Raw genomic sequence first — 16,466 nt, 5'->3', positions numbered from 1 at the left:
TGTTGGTGTTGGTGGTGGTATTGTTGTTGTTGGTGGTATTGTTGTTGGTGGTGTCGTTTTTGTAGTTGCTGGTGGTGGTTCAGTAGTTACTGTAGTTCCTGTTGGGAGAGACACATGGCTTAGTAGTAAGTGGAAGCTACAGTACAAAACTGGAGGTGGGATCACAAAAGAACACCTGTGCTACCTGTGGTGGTTGTTCTCTGTTCTGTTGTGGGCTAAGGTGTTGCAGAGGCTACAGCAAAGCGGTAATATACAGTAGTGACAGACTGTTACAGTGTTAGATCTGTTTGGTGAACTATGGTTCACCTACTGGGGAATGTGGTCAGGATTCATTTAGAAGTGTTCAGAAACATCCTCTATTCTTACACACACCAGCAGGTTTTGCAATTGTGGTTGGTGGTGGTATTATCACAGTTGGTGGTGTTGTTTTCGTACTTAATGCTGGTATCGATTCAGTAGTTAATGTATTTGTGGGTGCAGTAGAGTCTACAGCAGAGAAGTAACAGATTGTTAGGTCTGTTTGGTGAAGACCGCTTTAGACAGGTTTTGTTATGCAGAAGTTGATGACACTTACTAGTGTCTGTGGTCGGTTGTGTTGTGGGGTCAACTGCAGTTGTCTGATTTGTTGTAGCTGCAGGTGTAGTAAAGTCTACCAAGAGAGAAGTAACAGTGATAAACTAAAGAAGCAGATTAACAGAAACTGATAATGACTCAGAAAGTATTATTTGATGGCCTTTAAAAGCACTTAGCCTGGTCACTGTGGTCAGGTCTGTTGTGACAGATAGTGACAACAAAAATGCCATTTTGTTCTGAACTAAAATATGTTAGCGGTCATACTGGTAACTGTGGTCAGTTGTGTTGTGGGGTCAGCTGTAGTACTTTGTCCTGTTGTGGGTGGAGTTGTTGTAGAGTCTACAGAAGGGAAGAAACATGGTGATTGAATGTCAGATCGTTTGGTGGTGAACTCTGCTTCAGACAAGTTTTGTTCTCCAGAACTTGATGAAACTTACTGGTAACTTTGGTCATTTGTTCTGTAGTGCTGGCCTCAGGTGTCGTAGAGTCTTAACAAGAGAGAAACAGAAATTGTGACAAATGTGTGAGGAACTGAGGTTCAGAGTAAATTATTTTCAGCAGTTAATGACTGTATTTCCAGGTAACTGTGGCCAGTTGTGTTGTGAGGTCAGCTGTAGTACTTTGTCCTGTTGTGGGTGCAGTAGTTTTAGCGTCTACAGCAGGGGAGAAACACACATTTTGTCCTCCAGAACTTGATGATACTTACTGGTAACTGTGGTCAGTTGTATTGTGTTATCAACTGTAGTTATTTGTTCTCTAGTGCTGGCCTCAGGTGTAGTAGAGTCTAAATTAGAGAGAGAGAGAGAGAGAGAGAGAGAGAGAGAGAGAGAGAGAGAGAGAGAGAGAGACAGACAGACAGACAGACAGACAGACAGACAGACAGACAGACAGACAGACAGACAGACAGACAGACAGACAGACAGACAGACAGGGAGGGAGGGAGGGAGGGAGGGAGGGAGGGAGGGAGGGAGGGAGGGAGGGAGGGAGGGAGGGAGGGAGGGAGGGAGGGAGGGAGGGAGGGAGGGAGGGAGGGAGGGAGGGAGGGAGGGGGAGGGAGGGAGGGAGGGAGGGAGGGAGGGAGGTGGGGGAGAGAGAGAGATTGTGACAAACATGTGAAGACCCGAATTTCATAACAAATTATTTTTACTAGTACATGATTGTATTTACTGGTAACTGTGATCAGTTGTGTTGTGTATTCAACTGTAGTTATTTGTTCTGTAGTGCTGGCCTCAGGTGTTGTAGAGTCTAAAGCAGAGAGAGAGAGAGAGAGAGAGAGAGAGAGAGAGAGAGAGAGAGAGAGAGAGAGAGAGAGAGAGAGAGAGAAGAGAGAGAGAGAGAGAGAGAGAGAGAGAAGACAAAGACAAAGAGAGAGAGAGAGAGAAAAGGGAGATAGATTGTGACAAATGTGTGATGAACTGAAGATCAGAATAAATTATTTTCGGCAGTTAATGACTGTATTTCCAGGTAACTGTGGTAAATTGTGTCGTGTGGTCAGCTGTAGTGGTCTGTTTTGCTCTGGCTACAGGTATAGTTAAGTCTACCAAGAGATAAGCAACATAGTGATAGATTGAAGAAGAAACAGATTCATGTAAACTCAAACTATGTTTAGAATTGTTTTTACCAGCCTTTAGAACCTCTGAGTCTAATGGTCACTAGTGTCAGTTCTATTGTGACAGATAGTGACTCGTTAATGCAACTTGGTTCTGAACTAAAATATATTAGTGTTCACTTACTGGTAACTGTGTTCAGTTGTGTTGTGGGATCAGCTGTAGTACTTTGTTCTGTAGTGCTGGCCTCAAGTGTTGTAGAGTCTAAATTAGAGAGAGAGAGAGAGAGAGAGAGAGAGAGAGAGAGAGAGAGAGAGAGAGAGAGAGAGAGAGAGAGAGAGATGTGTGAAGAACTGAAATTCTGAACAAATTATTTTCACCAGTACTTGATTGTATTTACTGGTAACTGTGGTCAGTTGTGTTGTGGGGTCAGCTGTAGTACTGTGTTCTGTTGTGGGTGCAGATGTTGTAGAGTCTACATTAGGGGAGAAACACACATTTTGTCCTTCAGAACTTGATGATACTTACTGGTAACTGTGATCAGTTGTGTTGTGTTATCAACTGTAGTTATTTGTTCTGTAGTGCTGGCCTCAGGTGTTGTTGAGTCTAAATTAGAGAGAGGGAGAGAGAGAGAGAGAGAGAGAGAGAGCAGGTTTCACATGATGGACTTTATATCCGTGGAGAAGAAGGAGACCGAAGTTGTGCCTTAATCATGGGTCCAGGATTAAGGCACAAAGGTGCTGTGCGTCGCAGCCGTTCTGAAGTTCCGGATGTGGATATAGAAAAATACATAAAACGATGGATGCAGCTAGCTCCTGACAGAGATGGAGGGAGAAAAAGGAGAGAGCGAGTGTGAAGTTACCAGACCTAGGAGGAGTGATGGAGAAAATTGAATGCCTACCAGAGCTTAAATAGAAAGAAAGCTTAAATAGACCAAATCAAATTACTTCTCATTGGTTCTGTGATCAAAAAATAAAATGTACATTTCAATTAAATTCTTTCCTTGTTTAAGTAGTTTTTAAATATTTTGATACTATGTGGAAGGCAAATGATCAGCAGTAAAAACGTTGTGGATGGGTATAATTTGTATGTATAAAATGCATAATAGTAATATTTAAAATCACTAAATGGGGTCATTTTGTATACATTCATTTAAATTTGTATCATGCCGCTTCTGGGGGGATTCTGTTAAGATGCTGGCAAAGTCGGCTGAATCCGGTAGACGGAAACGGGCCGATGTACTTGGGACGATTCTGGACAGTCGTTCATTTTGATTCCGGGCCGAGTCCGACACCTAAAACACTAGTGTTTTCCGAATGAAAGCTCTCACGGGATAACTGACACATCCTAACTTGACCTTGTTGGGCAAAACTCTGCATCAAAACTCAGCAGGACAAACAATGTCTTCTCCGTTTCACCACGTTCACCACCGGGTCTGCGTCACACCAAACGGCGGAGAAAATGTTCTAAACAGACGCTTCAGCTTTATAGCCCCTGTGACTTGTCTGGGTTACCCCTTCTGTCTGTGGTATAATTGGCTGCATTGCTCTGCTAACTAGCTAGCTATCTAGCAAAATTCTTAGTAGCCAGCTGCTCCTTTGTCTAAGTACTGTATCTCTGGCCATCTAAACTTGGTAACGCCTACAAAGCTTGAGAGACGGCTGTTGGATTGTGATTGGATGATATCCAACGCATTCGCAACATGGGGGCATCCCAAGGATTCCAGATAGCACCCACCAAATTAATTTTAGAGGAACCTGCCTTTGTCCATTTACCCAAAGAAAGAGAAAGAGAGAAAAAGGCCAACAGGAAAAAGAAACTCAAGGAAATATAAGAACATACACACAAGCTTCAACTGATGCAAAGTCAGGTTGGTCATGAAAAGAGTGACTTAAGCAGTAGAAGAATATAAATAATATACATACAAAACAAAACGTCTATTCTGTTCAACCGATCTCACTCATGACATGACCTTTAGTCTATTTTAGCATGACCTTTTTCTTAGCATTAACGAAAAGGAGAAAACAAAAGAAAGGAAACATCAGAGCAAAATGCAGGTCCTGGGTTTGTGAGAGGGTTGCTAATACCTATTTATTACTTAACAATTGCACCTTTGGTAAGGGCCTATAAGTAAGCGTTTAGCCGTAAGGTCTCTACACCTGTTGTATTCGTGACAAATACACTTTGATTGAATTTGATCAGTGTGGTGCAAAGTCATTGGGAAAGCAGAAATTGTACAGTGAGTATGGCAAATACGGAATCTTTATTGGGTGGATGGTTGAACCAAGACCTTTTTAATCGACGAGACAAAACTCTTTGTTACTACTTGTGTATCCAACATGTTCTACTGTAGAAGCATCTTCAACAATATATTATACACATTTAAAATATGCCCATTACATATGAATAGTCAATAGCAGCTGTATAACATGTCTTAATGCAACACACAGAAGTGGTAATGGCAACAATATGGAAAACCATAGCTTAATATAAAGTATGGAGTAAAAGATTAAGTAAAAATGTTTTTTTTTTTTTTAAAAGGCGAATTCTCTGTCATGCAGTTAGCACTTGTCTGTGCCAATGCAGCTAATTGACCTTCATACGTTCCTGTAATTGTCTGGTCATCTATTATATTTGAATATTGCTACGGTTTCTTTGGAAATCTGAATCGTAAAAAAGAAAAAGTACTTCAATACCATACATCATTTAAAGTGCCTATGTCTTGTTCAGAAGATGGTTCAAGCTGGTCCATCATTTACTGAAGCGTCTAGACTCATAAACGTGTACAACAAAAAAGAGGCAAGTCTCTCAGACAGAACCCTTATACAGTGGCTTGCGAAAGTATTCACCCCTGGGCATTTTTTCAATTTTGTTGCCTTACAACCTGGAATTAAAATAGTTTTTTGGGGGTTTGTGTCATCTGATTTTCTCAACATGCCTACCACTTTGAAGATGTTTTATTGCGAAACAAACAAGAAATAAGACACACAAAAAAACGAAAACTTGAGCGTGCATAACTACTCATCCCCCCAAGGTCAATACTTTGTAGAGCCACCTTTTTCAGCAATTACAGCTGCAAGTCTCTTGGGGTATGTCTCTATAAGCTTGGCACATCTAACCACTGGGATTTTTGCCCATTCTTCATGGCAAAACTTCTCCAGCTCCTTCAAGTTGGTTGGGTTCCGCTGGTGTACAGCGATCTTTAAGTCATACCACAGATTCTCAATTGGATTGAGTTCTGGGCTTTGACTAGGCCATTCCAAGGCATTTAAATGTTTCCCCTTAAACCGCTCAAGTGTTGCTTTAGCAGTATGCTTAGAGTCATTGCCCTGCTGGAAGGTGAACCTCCGTCCCAGTCTCAAATCTCTGGAAGACTGAAACAAGTTTCCCTCAAGAATTTCCCTGTATTTAGCACCACCCATCATTCCTTCAATTCTGACCAGTTTCCCAGTCCCTGCTGATGAAAAACATCCCCACAGCATGATGCTGCCACCCCCATGCTTCACTGTGTGGATGATGTTCTCGGGATGATGAGAGGTGTTGGGTTTGCGCCAGACATAGCATTTTCCTTGATGGCCAAAAAGCAAACTTTTAGACTCATCTGACCAGAGTACCTTGTTCCATATGTTTGGGGAGTCTCCCACATGCCGTTTGGCGAACACCAAACGTGTTTGCTTATTTTGTTCTTTAAGCAATGGCTTTTTTCTGGCCACTCTTCCGTAAAGCCCAGCTCTGTGGAGTGTACGGCTTAAAGTGGTCCTATGGACAGATACTCCAATCTCCACTGTGGAGCTTTGCAGCTCCTTCAGGATTATCTTTGGTCTCTTTGTTGCCTCTCTGATTAATGCCCTCCTTGCCTGGTCTGTGAGTTTTGATGGGAGGCCCTCTCTTGACAGGTTTGTATGCTGTTCTTTGTATGCCATTTTAATATTTGATATTTAACCAATTATATTAGGCCACTATTGGCCATGGTTACAGACACCTGTTCTTTTGACACTATATAAACGATTCATCCCGCAGTGTTTGTGATTATACCCTGATGAAGACAGCTTGGCTGTCGAAACGTTGGTAATTAAATTTTGCATCTGAGCTCCTAGAGTGTGCGGCTCTCTTTTATTTTTAAGTTTTCTACTCCGCTAACCAGCACCTTGCCTAAATAGGTGTGCGTTTCTTTTTCTTCTAGATAAGTTTGTTATGGTGCCATATTCTTTCAATTTTTTAATAATGGATTTAATGGTGCTCTGTGGGATGTTCAAAGGCTCTGATATTTTGTATAACCCAACCATGATTTGTACTTCTCCACAACTTTGTCCCTGACCTGTTGGGAGAGCTCCTTGGTCTTCATGGTGCCGCTTGCTTGGTGGTGCCCCTTGCTTAGTGGTGTTGCAGACTCTGGGACCATTCAGAACAGGTGTATATATACTGAGGTCATGTGACAGATCATGTGACACTTAGGTTGCACACAGGTGGACTTCATTTAACAAATTATGTGACTTATGAAGGTAATTGATTGCACAAGATCTTATTTGGGGACTTCACAGCAAAGGGGGTGAATACATATGCATGCACCACTTTTCCGTGTTAGAATTTTTTGAATTTTTTAAACAAGTTATTTTTGAAATGTCATTTCACCAATTTTGATTATTTTGTGTATGTCCATTGCATGAAATCCAAATAAAAATCTATTTAAATGACAGGTTTTAATGCAACAAAATAGGAAAAACGCCAATGAGGATGAATCATTTTGCAAGGCACTGTAGAACTCACAACATTATTCCAGAAAAGTCCACAAATCTTCACATCAATAGATTCATTGTGTGTTGGACCAAGCCATGTTTTATGGCAGGTCCAGGTCAAAGGCTATAATTCTTGGCTAAACATACATTTTAAAAACAATAAAATGGTGCCATCTGCTTTGCTTAAAAGAAAGAATTTTAAATTATTTATACTTTTACTTTTGATACTTACGTAAGTATTTTTTATCAATTACATTTACTTTTGATATATTTAAAAACAAATCAATTTACTCAAATTGTTTTTCACTGAGTGACTTTTACTTGAGTAACTTCATATTAAGGTATCTATACTTTAACTCAAGTATGACCATTGGGTACTTTTAGGTGTTGATGAAAGACTCTGTAGCACCAGTGCTGTTGGAAGAATTTGCAACTTCTGAAACATTGTAGACATCTGTCAAAGCAAGAGAAGTCAAACAGTTGGTTTGTTATATAAAGCAAGGCAGGGTGATTATTTAAGAAAACATATATTTAAAGAACTGTCATCATTTAAAAATTCAAAAAAAAAAATGGTGAGCTTACTCCTCCTTATCCTTCTTCGGATGAAGTTTAATGCACTGGTTGATGATGTTGCCGCGCCACCACTGGTACTCTGGAATGAACAAAAGAAATGATATACACTCATTGGGCAATCAATATTCACTGATACAGTAGTAAGTCTTATCAGAGAGAATTGAGTCTATGAGGAAGGACAAAAGCAGCCCATTAAACTCATGGTTTAACTTGAGAACTCTGAAATTGCAAAACATGTCTAAATACAAGGATCATCAGCGCACATAGTACACACTTTTAATTAACATGAATCATTTGAGGTAAATATAGAAGAAACGGTGGGAAGAGATGTACTTACCCTCGTACGGTCAGAGCCTGAGAGGATGGAAGAGAACGTTCCTACTATAGCTGACCGGATCTGAAAGCACAGGACCATTTCATAAAAAAATCACAACACTCTTAAATGCAAAAAGGGTATAAACAAAAAATGTATGACTTTTCAGACACATACCTTGCCGTCTAAAAGTGTTCCAAACACCAAAACAAAGAAACCCTTTTCGAGAAAGATTAAAGATTAATGTACAGAATACAATGTTGCCAATGCTGTCCGACATCATGAAAACAAATGTAGTTGTAAACATGTTGACATTTTACATCGGAACTCATTACTTGCAACTTTCAGTTGGAAAATAAAAATTAAATAAAGATTTCAGTGTGTGGCACTATTATGGAAAAGAATGCACCGATGTATTCAGTTACCTGTAGTGAATTGAAGAGGGCAAATACAACATGGATTCCCTTATTTGTTGGATCAACCATGGTTCCTACTCCCAGTCCCCAGGTAAGGCCAAAGAATGGAGTCAGAATTGCCAGACACCTGGCAATGACCACAACAGCATTTCTCTCATCTGGCTGGGTAGCATCCCCCACCCCTCTCCTCAGCATTTTGTACAGAACCACAATCAGGATCAAAAAGTTGATGACCACTATGGTCAGGGCAGGGATCACAAAAGCAAGGAGAGCATTTGTCTGGTCCCAGTTGAGCCAACATGCCTGGTTTTTCTTGATGTATCCACCACTAGGAGCTGTTGCTGCCACAGTAACAACAGCAATGATAAGAGGTGCCCCATAGCCTACTGAGAAGCCAATAGCCAGCATAGTTGATTTTGACATATGGGAGAAAACCAAGATGGTCCGGTAGAAAAGGAGAAGGCCTGAGATCAGCATCCAAAAGAACAGAGCAAGGTAGAAAAAGTGAATGAAAAACGTAGCTGCAGTACATGCCGGTATAGGTGTTGTGGTGTCTTCGCCTGGGTTTTCAAGGGTATTTTTGATATTGATGCACCAATAATGAACCAAATGTCGGCAATCAGGAGTGACACAGCGATGTTCACAATGGAGACATGGCGCATGTAAGAGGTGTTGTTTCTGGTCATGGCCTTCCATACACAAGCCTCAATGATGAGACAAATGACTAAGCTACCCATCGATATGCCAACTCCAACATAAGTGATTATATCCAAAGCATCTTGAATCTCTTTCGGAATGGAAGTTGACATCAAAATGGAGAAGGAGGTCAGATGGTCACAGTGACAGATGACCTTGCCCTTCTCATTAGACATCATTTGACATCCTGTGTCATCCCATCCTCCAAGGCTGTTAAAAAGGCTGAAGTTCCAGAAAACACACTGAGGATTGAGTGTGAGCGACTTGTTCACCTTGTCGAAGCTCAATGAGACATTTTTAGTCGTTCCATTCAACTTCACCATCACTACAAGTCCATTGATGGTGTTGTCATTGACACTTTGGTTGCTGCCGTTCCTGGCAGGTAACACATTTCTGAGTGAGAAGAACGTTAGAGTGGTGATGGTGAGGTGATTGGAATTAGTCTCTGGGATCTCTATTAACACACTTGAATTTAAGTTTGTGCTGAATGAGTTGTCAAATGTGTCTTGGTTTAACTGAATTAGCTTTGTTGTCACATTAAAGGCCGTCGTTGGGAGAGAACCTGCAAAAAATTCCATGGAGCCCAGTAAACTAGAGCTGGTGTTCTTATTTTGGTCAGCATTGAGAAAGGTCCAGGATTCTTTTGCTTCTTCAGAAACTAGGACATTCACTGTTTCTAGAATGTTCTGGGAGGCAATGAGAAATCTGAGTTAGGTCCAAACTTAATGTTAATACTTTCGTTGTTCTTTTTTAAAGCAAAACATGCACTTATGCTTATCTCACCACTATCAATAAACTTTAAGTCTATTTCATTAGTTTTACTTTATTTAAAGCATCAACTTATTTTCCAAACTTCATGCATTCAAAGTATACTAAAACCAAGTGAACTGATATACTGTATATTTTTGTTTCTCTTGCACTGATCTCTACAGTTTATCTGTGCTTGTTTTGTTTGTTTTCAACATACCTTTATCTCAGACTGGCTGATATTCTTTGAAACGCTTGCAACAATTCTCAGAATATCAACAATGGTCGAAATAGTTGCACTTGAACTAACGATTTTCTCTTTTAGATCAACAGCGGTATTATTAAGTTTTGTTAAAAATTCTTCAACTGTTGCCTCTTTCAAGTCCTGCAGAGGAAGATATGATTATACTTAGAAAATATCCTGAATGTCATACACTTACATTTAGGACATCTAAGAGAAACATGTTTGAAAATAAATAAATATCATAATTGCTTACAAAACTCTCAAATCATATAAATGAGTTTTCCTTCAAATTGATAACAACAACAGAAAATCATTCTCCAAATTATAAATACAGCTAAGGCACCGATTGCTAGGGTTTACCAGTCATGGTAGGTGTTATTAAAAAGTATTACCTGAGATGAGGTCAGTAGCTCATTGATTGCAGTCAAGACACAGGTGTCAGTCTGAAGTGTCCAACGTCCACTTTTACAAATCGCTGTCTTTCTTCCATCCTCACCTTTCTTACATGGTGCCACTGATGTGTCTTTCTCTTGGCCACTACCATATTCCGTATCATTGCAAGTTATAGCTAGAAAACATATATATATATATATTTTTTTTTTTTAATTTGAAACAGCAAATACTGTATTCAAAGACAGAAAATACTGTACTTACCTCCTACGAAAAGAGTCAATTTTGTAGTCTTTTCATATCCTGTTGGGTCTTTCACTTGGCATGTTAATGTGACAACGTTGGATGATACATCACAGTTTTGAATTTGATAGTTATATTTAATGCAATTGTCAGGAGTCTCATCTATAAATGATACATGTAAAAAAAGGTCAGATGGTTATAATATAGATAACATGGTTTATGCGTTTATTTATTTGGTCTCTTGTCATATTGTAAAGGAAGTGTGATTTTCAACGAACACTTACTTGTGAGCAATTCTACATCGCCTTCTTTCCACATTAGTTTATAGGGAGCCTGCACACAACACTCCAATAGCTGACTATTCCCCACCAAACAAGGGGTATTGATTTCTGTCTTCGTTTGAATAATGGGAGCATCTTTGATGTCAATTTGACCCATTTGGTAGAAATAGATTTCGTCACTCTTCAGAGTGCATTCATATTCCCCTGGGATGAAACAATATTGACATTGTTGAGTCAAGAAACAACATCTGGACAATATCTTTAACTTTGGGTGGGTATGCTCTGGGTTTTGAGATTTCAATGTTATAGAAACCAAAATGTAACAGTGATTAAAAAAAGATAATAAAATTGTCATTACACAATTGATAATATTTAGATGATAGACACCTGCCAGGGTAGTTTAATTGCATAAAAAAAGTGTAAAAAATGCACTCTTCAACTTACCTTTATCATCAGAAATTACATTTTTGATACCAAGTGTTGTCTTTTTTGATGCAAAATCATCTGTATTGATGTTGAACCTTCCAGTCGATGTTAAAACTCTTCCCTTTCGTTTCCACTCAACACTTTTAACAGTACCCATCTTTACAGTATCAGGAGGTGGTCCACACTCCAGAGTCATGATGCCATTAGTGTAAATGGTAGTTGGTTTATAACTTAATACTGTGCTACCTTGGAAAAGATTGAGACATTCGTGGTCAACAGTTTTTTAGACCGATATTTAAAGCATCTTTTTTTTTGGTCATAAGAATTTGCAATAATGTGATTTGAGAACGTTTTTAAGGACTTACTGTTATAAATAATATTGAAAGAGCTAGTATCAACTTGATAAACAGCTGGAAGTGATGTTGCAAGTCCAGCATTAGCTTTGTTAATTGCAGTGGGGTCTGCAGCTGTGGTCCTAACATCAAAGTTGGCTATAACACTTCCACGGCTGTTAACAGGAACCAAAGAGAGAATACAAAAATAAATACATGTTGAATGGAAACAGCTTACTTCCATAACAACAGTAGATACCTACCTGAAACTTGTCAATGCTGCTGAAATAAACCCTGGCATGTTGTTCCTATACTGTTCCTGGATCTGTGTGAGATAATGGACATTGATCATGTAAAAACATTTGTTGCAATATTTCCAATGCACTACATGACCAAAAGTATGTGTAAACCTGCTCGTCAAACTATGGAGTTGGTCCCCCCTTTGCTGCTATAACAGCCACTCTTCTGGAAGGCTTTCCACTAGATGTTGGAACATTGCTGTGGAGACTTGATTCCTTTCAGCCACAAGAGCAATAGTGAGGTGATGTTGAGCAATTAGGCCTGGCTCGCAGTTGGCGTTCCAATTCATCCCACAGGATCCCCAAACTGTTTCCACAATGTTGGAAACACAGAATCATCTAGAATGTCATTGTACGCTGTAGCGTTAAGATTTCCCTTCACTGGAGCTAAGGAGCCTGAACCATGAAAAACAGCCCCAGACATGATTCCCCCTCCACCAAACTTTACAGTTGGAACAATGCATTTGGGCAGGTAGCGTTCTCCTGATTAGTTTGCCAGACTGCCAGATGGTGAAGCGTGATCCATCACTCCAGAGAACGCATTTCCACTGCTCCAGAGTCCAATGGCGTTGAGCTTTACACCACTCCAGCCGATGCTTAGCATTGCACATGGCTTGGTTTTATACACCTGTCAGTAACGGGTGTGATTGAAATAGCCGAATCCAATCATTTGAAGGGGTGTCCACATACTTTTGCATATATAGTGTACATCCGAAGCATTCATAATCATTACACTGAAAATGTACCCTGGCTAGATAATTGGATGAATACTTATTTAATGCATTTGATTATTTACTTGGGCCAACAATAGCTTGAGTCATGTACTTACAACTGGTTCAATATCGTCTTTGTACTTTTTGTATTTGACACTATTTTTATCATTTAGTTCGTTGGTGAAATCTTCATTCATTTTGAAGGACATCGCCAGCAGCAGAATAGCTGAAACAAAAGAAGAAGAATGACAAACGTGCTTAAATGGAATGGAAGTGTTGCTACCTATACTGTATATCCTATTATTCACTCCACTCCATATGGATTTGGACAGTGGAGATAAAGTTTTACATTTGGTTTTATACTCCAGCCTTTTGGAATTGAGATCAAATGTTTCATATGAGGCAACAGTACAGAATGAGTCCTGTTATTTGAGGGTATTATAATACATATCTGTTTTACTGTTTAGAAATTAAAGCACAGGGCTTCCCGAGTGGCCCTGAGATTAGAGATTTTGGGTTAGAGTCCAGGCCCTGTCACAGCCGGCCGCGACCGGAAGATCCATGGGGCGGCGCACAATTGTCCCAGCGTCTTCCGGGTTAGGGGAAGGTTTGGCCGGCAGGGATGTCCTTGTCCCATCGCGTACTAGAGACTCCTGTGGCTGGCCGGGCACAATGCATGCTGACACGGTCGCCAGGTGTATGATGATTCCTCCAACACATTGGTGCGGCTGGCTTCCGGGTTAAGTGGGCATTGTGTCCAGAGGCAGTATGGCTTGGTTGTGGTTGTGTTTCGGAGGACACATAGCTCTTGACCTTCGCCTCTCACGAGTCCATACGGGAGTTGCAGTGATGAGACTGACTGAACTGAACTGACTGATACCATGAAATTGGGAAGAATTTTTATATTTATATATATATATATATATATATATAAAAATGTAAAATAAAAAAATATAAAAACATTAAGAAATTAAAGCACTTTATGTACAGTGGTGCAAAAAAGTATTTAGTCAGCCACCAATTGTGCAAGTTCTCCCACTTAAAAAAATGAGAGAGAGGCCTGTAATTTTCATCATAGGCACACTTCAACTATAACAGACAAAATTAGAAATAATAATCCAGAAAATCACAATGTGGGATTTTTAATGAATTTATTTGCAAATTATGGTGGAAAATAAGTATTTGGTCAATAACAAAAGTTTATCTCAATACTTTGTTATATACCCTTTGTTGGCAATGACAGAGGTCAAACGTTTTCTGTAAGTCTTCACAAGGTTTTCACACACTGTTGCTGGTATTTTGGCCCATTCCTCCATGCAGATCTCCTCTAGAGCAGTGATGTTTTGGGGCTGTTGCTGGGCAACACGGACTTTCAACTTCCTCCAAAGATTTTCTATGGGATTGAGATCTGGAGACTGGCTAGGCCACTCCAGGACCCTGAAATGCTTCTTACGAAGCCACTCCTTCATTGCCCGGGCGGTGTGTTTGGGATCATTGTCATGCTGAAAGACGCAGCCACGTTTCATCTTCAATGCCCTTGCTGATGGAAGGAGGTTTTCACTTAAAATCTCACGATACATTGCCCCATTCATTCTTTCCTTTACACGGATCAGTCGTCCTGGTCCCTTTACAGAAAAACAGCCCCAAAGCATGATGTTTCCACCCCCATGCTTCACAGTAGGTCTGGTGTTCTTTGGATGCAACTCAGCATTCTTTGTCCTCCAAACACGACGAGTTGAGTTTTTACCAAAAAGTTATATTTTATATATATATATGACATTCTCCCAATCTTATTCTGGATCATCCAAATGCTCTCTAGCAAACTTCAGATGGGCCTGGACATGTACTGGCTTAAGCAGGGGGACACGTCTGGCACTGCAGGATTTGAGTCCCTGGCGGCGTAGTGTGTTACTGATGGTAGGCTCTGTTACTTTGGTCCCAGCTCTCTGCAGGTCATTCACTAGGTCCCCCCATGTGGTCCTGAGATTTTTGCTCACCGTTCTTGTGATCATTTTGACCCCACGGGGTGAGGTCTTGCGTGGAGCTCCAGATCGGAGGAGATTATCAGTGGTCTTGTATGTCTTCCATTTCCTAATAATTGCTCCCACAGTTGATTTCTTCAAACCAAGCTGCTTACCTATTGCAGATTCAGACTTCCCAGCCTGGTGCAGGTATACAATTTTGTTTCTGGTGTCCTTTGACAGCTCTTTGGTCTTGGCCATAGTGGAGTTTGGAGTGTGACTGTTTGAGGTTGTGGACAGGTGTATTTTATACTGATAACAAGTTCAAACAGGTGCCATTAATACAGGTAACGAGTGGAGGACAGAGGAGCCTCTTAAAGAAGAAGCTACAGGTCTGTGAGAGCCATAAATCTTGCTTGTTTGTAGGTGACCAAATACTTATTTTCCACCATAATTTGCAAATAAATTCATTAAAAATCCTACAATGTGATTTTCTGGATTTTTTTTCTCATTTTGTCTGTCATAGTTGAAGTGTACCTATGATGAAAATTACAGGCTTCTCTCATCTTTTTAAGTGGGAGAACTTGCACAATTGGTGGCTGACTAAATACTTTTTTGCCCCATTGTATCTAGTCCCCACATTTGAGAAAAATGTACTTATAGTGTAGTAAAGTAGTCACAAGCGTGGTATTTGTTCCCATATTCCTTGCACTCAACGACTAAATCAAGCTTGTGACTCAACAAACTCATTGAATGCATTTGCATAATGTTTTGTTTGTGTTTCAGATGATAATTTTCCCTATAGGAACTGAATGGTGAATAATGCATTGTGTCATTTTGGAGACCCTTTTATTGTAAGTAAGAATAGAAGATGTCTCTGAACACTTCTACATGAATGTGGATGCTACCATGATTATGGATAATCGTGAATGAATCGTGAATAATAATGACTGAGAAATTAACAGAGGCACATCATACACCCCAAAAATGCTATTGCTAATGGTGAGAGGTTAACATGTTTTGTTGTAGCCTCTGTAACCTTCTCACCCATCAAGGTTCATGATTGATTCATGATTTTTCATAATCATGGCATAATCAGGATTCATTTAGCAGTGTTCAGAAACATCTTCTATTCTTACACATACCAGCTGGTTTTGTAGCTGGTGGTGTTGTTGTTGGTGGTGGTGGTGGTCCTGTTGTTGTTGGTGTTGGTGGTGGTATTGTTGTTGTTGGTGGTATTGTTGTTGGTGGTGTCGTTTTTGTAGTTGCTGGTGGTGGTTCAGTAGTTACTGTAGTTCCTGTTGGGAGAGACACATGGCTTAGTAGTAAGTGGAAGCTACAGTACAAAACTGGAGGTGGGATCACAAAAGAACACCTGTGCTACCTGTGGTGGTTGTTCTCTGTTCTGTTGTGGGCTAAGGTGTTGCAGAGGCTACAGCAAAGCGGTAATATACAGTAGTGACAGACTGTTACAGTGTTAGATCTGTTTGGTGAACTATGGTTCACCTACTGGGGAATGTGGTCAGGATTCATTTAGAAGTGTTCAGAAACATCCTCTATTCTTACACACACCAGCAGGTTTTGCAATTGTGGTTGGTGGTGGTATTATCACAGTTGGTGGTGTTGTTTTCGTACTTAATGCTGGTATCGATTCAGTAGTTAATGTATTTGTGGGTGCAGTAGAGTCTACAGCAGAGAAGTAACAGATTGTTAGGTCTGTTTGGTGAAGACCGCTTTAGACAGGTTTTGTTATGCAGAAGTTGATGACACTTACTAGTGTCTGTGGTCGGTTGTGTTGTGGGGTCAACTGCAGTTGTCTGATTTGTTGTAGCTGCAGGTGTAGTAAAGTCTACCAAGAGAGAAGTAACAGTGATAAACTAAAGAAGCAGATTAACAGAAACTGATAATGACTCAGAAAGTATTATTTGATGGCCTTTAAAAGCACTTAGCCTGGTCACTGTGGTCAGGTCTGTTGT

General features: G+C 40.1%; 1 protein-coding gene across 1 annotated transcript; it reads right to left on the bottom strand.

The window, feature by feature from the left end:
• Nucleotides 1-6,929: 6,929 nt before the first annotated feature.
• On the bottom strand, nucleotides 6,930-15,690 carry LOC123990821 (adhesion G protein-coupled receptor F5-like). The gene is made up of 15 exons (XM_046291706.1): nucleotides 15,636-15,690; nucleotides 12,646-12,755; nucleotides 11,781-11,842; nucleotides 11,551-11,693; nucleotides 11,204-11,431; nucleotides 10,763-10,963; nucleotides 10,500-10,640; nucleotides 10,238-10,413; nucleotides 9,822-9,986; nucleotides 8,754-9,540; nucleotides 8,168-8,718; nucleotides 7,920-7,961; nucleotides 7,767-7,826; nucleotides 7,439-7,508; nucleotides 6,930-7,310 (listed from the first exon to the last, which is right to left on the bottom strand). Exons 2-15 carry the CDS (start codon nucleotides 12,736-12,738, stop codon nucleotides 7,237-7,239), a joined length of 2,793 nt encoding a protein of 930 aa, XP_046147662.1. The 5' UTR covers nucleotides 12,739-12,755; nucleotides 15,636-15,690; the 3' UTR covers nucleotides 6,930-7,236.
• Between the last annotated feature and the right edge of the window lie 776 nt (nucleotides 15,691-16,466).

This window comes from Oncorhynchus gorbuscha, linkage group LG12, assembly GCF_021184085.1.
Source record: "Oncorhynchus gorbuscha isolate QuinsamMale2020 ecotype Even-year linkage group LG12, OgorEven_v1.0, whole genome shotgun sequence".
In the NCBI taxonomy this organism is placed as follows: Eukaryota; Metazoa; Chordata; class Actinopteri; order Salmoniformes; family Salmonidae; genus Oncorhynchus; species Oncorhynchus gorbuscha.
Note: the sequence above shows the minus strand (reverse complement) of the source record. Positions and strands in the feature narration are given on the sequence as shown.

Coding starts and splice junctions, on each gene's coding strand:
- LOC123990821 (XM_046291706.1), bottom strand. CDS start 12,738: ATGTCCTTCAAAATGAATGAAGATTTCACCAACGAACTAAATGATAAA. Junction 11,694..11,780: donor GCAGCATTGACAAGTTTCAG/GTAGGTATCTAC, acceptor TCCTGTTAACAG/CCGTGGAAGTGTTATAGCCA. Junction 10,414..10,499: donor ATTGACTCTTTTCGTAGGAG/GTAAGTACAGTA, acceptor TATGTTTTCTAG/CTATAACTTGCAATGATACG.